The sequence below is a fragment of the Microtus pennsylvanicus genome, chromosome 11 (genome assembly GCF_037038515.1).
Source record: "Microtus pennsylvanicus isolate mMicPen1 chromosome 11, mMicPen1.hap1, whole genome shotgun sequence".
Taxonomy (NCBI): domain Eukaryota; kingdom Metazoa; phylum Chordata; class Mammalia; order Rodentia; family Cricetidae; genus Microtus; species Microtus pennsylvanicus.
The window spans coordinates 2,025,146-2,031,145 of record NC_134589.1 but is presented as its reverse complement, the minus strand read 5'-3'; the positions used below and the strand labels follow the sequence as shown (position 1 = coordinate 2,031,145).

The 6,000-nt window shown below is 57.5% G+C and overlaps 1 protein-coding gene across 8 annotated transcripts in view; it reads left to right on the top strand.

Moving 5' to 3' along the window:
* Window positions 1-1,463: 1,463 nt before the first annotated feature.
* Baiap2 (BAR/IMD domain containing adaptor protein 2) overlaps window positions 1,464-6,000 on the top strand; it is a 62,797-nt gene continuing 58,260 nt past the window's right edge. For all 8 annotated transcript variants that reach the window (XR_012912228.1, XR_012912227.1, XM_075989889.1 and 5 more), the window contains exon 1: window positions 1,464-1,631. Coding sequence is in view for 6 of the 8 variants with exons in the window: in XM_075989889.1 (XP_075846004.1) it covers window positions 1,578-1,631 (54 nt within the window). In the remaining 2 variants the exon portion in view is untranslated. The remainder of the gene's footprint in view (window positions 1,632-6,000) is intronic.

Here is a 6,000-nt window from a genome sequence, read left to right as displayed (position 1 = left end):
TCCTGTTTTTCCTGCCAACCTCTGCCTCTCATTCTCCTCTATGGCCCCGATCTTCTGGGGGCAAGCACGGAGGGGCTGCCTCTACCCCTGTGCACCAGCTCCCTGTTGGCCTTCAGATCAGGGAGGGATCAATGTGTGGCGGGATGGAGCGGGATAGACCATGCTGGTCTAGATCAACAGATACAGGGAGGGAGGGGCAACTGTGACCAACCAGTTGCAAGAGTCAATGAAAAATTAAAGTTCAAAAATAAAATTTAAGTTGGCTTTCTGCCACTTACAACCGAAAGAGCCCGAGAAAATAGATACACAGGGATAGAGATTAAAATGACCCAAACAATAAAGAAAAAGAGGACACTAGGGCCAGTGGCTGAAAGAACAGGAAGCCAAATCTCTGTCCTGTGCTTTCTAAATCCCTCCCTGTGCTTCTTACACGTGTAGCAGAGTGAACGGGACCGTCTGAGTCCCTGTGAACTGTCTGACAGCCGCGCCACGGAGTCCTCTGGGTTGCTGAAGCAGTGGAGTGACCAGCTGTCCAGGAAATGGATGCTGGAGTGTTATGTTTAATTAAAAGGAAACATTCAGCTCTGGTGTTTTACAATGTAAAGCAAATAATTGCTCTATGCTCGCTTAATTTATGTAAATATTTCTCCAAAGGAACTGTGCTGGAACCCCGTGTGCCAACCTGGTCAGTTTCCTCCGCCAAGCCTTCCTGATACCGCCAGCCGCTGGGCTGGGAGGCTCCTCCCCCGGAGCTTCCCACCCCACTCCCGCCCCCACTCCTCTCCCTACCATACCACCCTCCAGGATTCTCTCCACGCCCCACGCGCCCCTCTCCTGGGTCCTCAGAATCCTAAACCTCCGTCCAGCGCCTGCCCTCCTGCGCTCAGGATCCTCCCTCTAATTCAGCACCCTCCTCTGTCTCCACCCACTCCCGCCCCGGGAGTCCTCCCTTCCGGAAGACCGTCCGGGGTGACCGCACGCCTCGCCGACTCACCTGCAATAGCGCGGGAGCCACCGGCGCACTCCTGCGGGACCCTCGCGGGCATGCAGCCCCGATCGCTGCCTCCCTCCCGAGTGCCCCCCGCACCGCCCACACCCCGCGCTCGCTCCTTCCTGCGCCACCCCGCCCCCGCTTCCCGCCCCCAGCCCGGCTGTCGCTCCGGCCCCCTCAGGCTGCTCCAGGGCCTCGGCGCGCCCCGCGCCTCCGCCTCCCGGCGGCCGGCCAATCGCTGCCCGCAGCCGGCCTCCGAGTCCCGCCTCTATCCCCGCCCTGCGCCCCCGCCTTCGAAACCCACCAATGGGAAGGACGGCGCCGGAGCGGGCCCGGCGGTTGCCTAGCAGCGGCTGGGTTGGGCGGGGGCGGACAGCCGGGGGCGGTGATCCGGGCGCGGCGGGGGCGGGGCCCGGGGGCGGGGTCTAAATGGGGTGGGGCCTGAGCGGCTATAAAAGCCACGGCCACCGGGCGCCGAGCTCTGTGGTCCTGGTCTGCGCGCCTTTTCCTGTTGCTGTATCCGTCGCCTTCCTTACTGCCGCCTGTTCTCCTTCTTTGGTCTGTGGTGTAGCCGGGACCCAGGACCATGTCGCTTTCACGCTCGGAGGAGATGCACCGGCTCACGGAAAATGTCTACAAGGTGAGTTTCCAGCGCGGCCCCGAGTGCGCCCCTGAGTCTTCAGGCCCGAGCCGGACACCGGCTCCCGGACTGCGGGTGGGGTGGGCCGATCTTCGGTTGGTCACAGGTGGCCGCGCCCGCCCAGGGTCCTTGCGCCCGCCGCGGTCCGCGCAGTCCCCGAGCACGAGTGGGCGCCCCCACCCCCGACGGCTCTCGGCCCCCGCGCGCGCGTGCTCCCTCGGTACGCCTGTCTGCCCCGGCGTCCAGAGGGACCGAGCGTCGCGAAGCCTGGGCTGCTCTGCCACCCCGGAGTGAGGGGAAGAGGGAGCGGGGGCGGCGTGGGGGTTGCAGACTGCAGCGGTCCGTAGCCCTGCGCTTGCTTGGCGCGTTGGCACCGTAGGGCTCTCCTAGGCGCTGTTATGCCAGCCTCTGGGCACTTTCTCCTCAACAGGCTTTCCCTTTGCACAACTCCTTTACGGCTGTTAATGGACGTAGCCCCAAGTGGGAGGTCGAGCGCAGGCAGGTTGGATGGGTGGACAGATAATCCATCATCTTATGTAACCGCAGAGGGAGAAGACTAATTGTGTAGGAGGCTGACGCGCCTGCTTTTGCTTCTGATATGTGTTAAGAGTCGCATGCACATTCTCATCTGTGAGATGACAGTTTCTCATAGAACTGCAGAGCCTTCCTCTGGCCCCCTCGACAAGCCCCCTGCTGTCGTGTTATGTCTGTGCCTTGGGTCCAGATGGACGGGCCATTTCCCGTTTCTTCAGTATGGGTTCTCACAGTCCTGGCCCCCCACCTCCAATAACACAGCCTGGGGCTCCCTGATGGCACCAGGCTCACTGCAGTTCCCAGGGACATTTTCTTTTTTTTTTCAAGAGAGAGATCCCTGCCCTGACCGGTCCGTGGCAGTGCTCTTACAAAGCCAGGCATTATTTCAAAACTGTGTCTGAAGGGTCAGCGGAAGGCTTGCGATCAGACTCTGGTTTTTACATGGAGCTGCTGGTTCATGGCTGAATGAGACCGTGCTCTGCTCCAGGACAACAGTTTCTGTTTGTACGAACCAGCCATGGCTGCGCCTTCTTAGGCAGCGGCTTGTGAAACCCCCTTAGCTGTGCTCACTCCTCTGCCGGCAGCAGATGGAAGCTTCTAGGGTGGCCCCTTAGGTGTCGGCTGGAGTCCGGGGGGCAGTTTATACTTTTAATTTATCCTTTAATAAAGGCTTTAAAGTTGTAGCTACGTGGGTCTGGAGGAATCCTGAGGGTGGGTGGAGGGGCTGAAGGAGCTCCAAAGCTGTGTTGGAGCCACCGGCAAACGGAATTCAGAGCAGCCTTTGGGTTTTCTGTTTAGTATCCAAAGACTCCTTGGTGTGCTCTGTGGAAGCAAGCACATGCTGTCAGGGGAGTGAGGTTTATTAAATTATTAGTCATTAGTTCCATTACAGTTTGCTCTTTACTGCAGGGGTGGGAGAGAAGTCCTGGTCACAGTCTGCACCTCCCCATTTTTCCTGGTTCTGCACTGGAACCATTAAACAGGAACTTCCCTGTCGAGAATATGCAGGGTGTGAGGAGTATCCCACAGTCCTCCTTAGTAAGACTCCCGTCTGGGCAGTCAGCCTGCACTCCCAGCTCCAGGCTTCCCCCACATGCTGCTGGAATCCATCGGATGTCCAGAGTCAGAGCTGCTGCAGTGGCAGAGAAACTCTCTGGATCTTGGCCCTCGGGGCGGGCCGTCCAGCAGTGGCTGCAGGCTAGCAGGCTGGGCACTCAGGGGGGACTCCTCGTGGGTCGTTTGCTGTTTGGGCAGTGGTTGGCGCTCCTTCCGGGTGAACATGTGGCGTGAGATCTTGGCAAGCTTTGGAGGTGTTGGGCACAGGTAGGATGCAGACGTCCGAAGGACTTTCCTGCCGGGTAAGCCAGTGGCTCTCGTACCCTCTAGGGGCCCAATACTGAGTCTTTGACACCAGTGCTCAGTTCTCACGTTGTGTTTTGTTACTCAGAACTCCACGGTGTGTGGTGCCGCTGGTACAGGTTGGGCAGCTTTGGCGTGTGGGCCAGGAGATACCCGGCCCACACAGAGGCACAGTCGGGGAAGAGCCAGAGCTGCCAGTGTGCAGCTGTAGGCTGGTCCAGCCAGTCTGCCATGTGTCTTCTCCTGGGACGTGTGGTGACTGACTCCCTGCTAGGGGCTGTTCCTGTGCTGGCAGGACCTCTTGGGAAGGCTGGGACGTGGCTCTGCTCCGTGTCACCCGCCATGCAGCTCCGCTGTTTGCTTTGGCCCCTGCATCACTTCGGCTGCAGTTCTGAGCGGTGTTTGCCTTGGCAGAGAGAGATGCTTGTCCTTGGCCCTGCTGATTAAGGATTCAAGAATAAAATGTACAGTTTTGATTTTCCTCCTGGAAGAACGCAGTCTTTGACCTCTTTCCTGGTGGCTCAGTTCCCTTGGGAGCTATGTCCTCGGGGAATTTCATGAAAGATGAAGGAAAGAAAAACAGGACAGCTTCATGCTGTTCACCAGGAGCTTATCCGTAGGCCTTTGGGCCCTGTGGAGAAGGGGAGCCCTAGGCAAAGAAGACCTGCCGCCCCCCCCCCCCCCCCATGCACAGGCAACAGAAACTGGAGTCTGACTGGTGTCTACCCTGGGTGGTACCTGGATTGGGCCTAGATTTCCGGAGGCAGGGTCTTCTGCCCAGGTGAAAGAAAGAGTATCTGTGCTCTTCAGAATAAGTCAGGCTAACGCCTCAGAGCCATTTTGGGTCCCTCTGAGTATACAGAAGTGACTTCTTTAGCAGCTTGATGACACCCTGGTGGGATGAGAAGAGAGGGTCAGATCAGCTAATTTGTTGATGTTTTTGAGACAGGGTCTCACTATGTAGACCAGGCTGGCCTGGAACTCATAGAGATCCGCCTGCCTCTGCCTCCCCAGTGCTGGGATTAAAGGTGTGTATCGCCATGCCTGGCATTTTTCTTTCCAAATTTTTATTTGTGTGCATGCGTGTGCGTGTGTGTGTGCATGCATGTGCGTGTGTGTGCATGCATGTGCCGCACAGCTCCCACGTGGTGGTTAGAGGACAACTTGTGGGAGTGTGTTCTCTCCTACCAAGTGGACTGTGGCCGCGCTCTAGCTGCCAGCTGGTGGTGAGCACCCTCACCTGCTGCGCCATCTCGTAGGGTTTGTTGTTGGTTTTCTGAGACAAGGTTTCAGGTAGGCTAGACCTGCCTCAGCCTCACTACGCAGCTGAAGATGACCTTGAATTCCTGACTCTCCTACCTCTACCTTCCAGGTGCTAAGATTATAGGCTTGTGCTCTATGCCTGGCTAAGTGTTTTCTCAAGGATGATAGCCCATGAGAAGCCCTGGATCCTGGGTAACCCCATGACCCTTGAGGGTGACAATCACTCCTTCAAGAACGGTGCTACATTCTCCTTTGGTTTGCAACCTGGCAGAAGCTGCTCTTGGTATTGTGGTCCCAGGGCCGTGGGCCAAATGGTTGGGATTGTTCCCAGCGGCTGTCATCTTCCTCACATTGTGGCTATTGGCAGAAAGCTGACCTGGCCACGATGTAGCCGTCCAATGAAGGTAGCAGGTACCGAAAGGTTCCTGGAGCAGTTGAGCTGGCCACTCGTATTATGATTGGTCAGGTCTGGCAGGGAGGAGCCCCCCACCATTCCTCCTAAATCCCTCCTACTTCTCTAGAAGGATGTTTTGGGGGTCCATGGAAGTGTGGGACCATAAGCTCTCCACACACACTGAAGTGGTACTCTTCCCTTGTTTTAAGAAGGGCGGGCTGGGTAGTGACCGTGAAGCAGAGTTTCTCAGACACTAACTGCCAGTGCTGTGTTCTTTCCTGTGTGCACACGTGTATTATAGGCACTTCCGGGTCTGGCCTATCAGTGGGGAGGCTGGGTCTGCTCTCACGGAGCGGACCTGTCTGGGCCTGTCGTTTGAGCGAGCACTCCCTTCAAGCGTTACCTGTCCTTGCCCACCGCCAGAATCTTAGGGATGGCAGTTCAGATCTTGTCTCCGTTTCAGTTCAGCAGGGTGACAGAAGGCACCATCTTGTTTGCCGTACTGACCTCTGAGTTGACCAGCTCTGCAGCCCACGTCCCCAGGCCTTGTCCTGTAGGCCATCCAGAGTGCTAGCTTATGAAGTGCCTAGCTCACTGTTGTGTGCAGTTGGTGTTCGCTGGTGGAGGTGACTGTGGTGTTCCAGTGGCATCTGGGCATCGTCATCTTTGTGTCCAGGTTGGCTTGCAAGAGTGCTTGTCTGTGCCTGCCGAGTGGTTGGTCTTTGCTGGAGTAAGTCTTTTGGGGGAAGGTTGACTTACTGTTCGCAGCCCTGAGGTCACAGTGAAGGCTGGTGCCGCTCCCAGGCTGTCAACAACAGG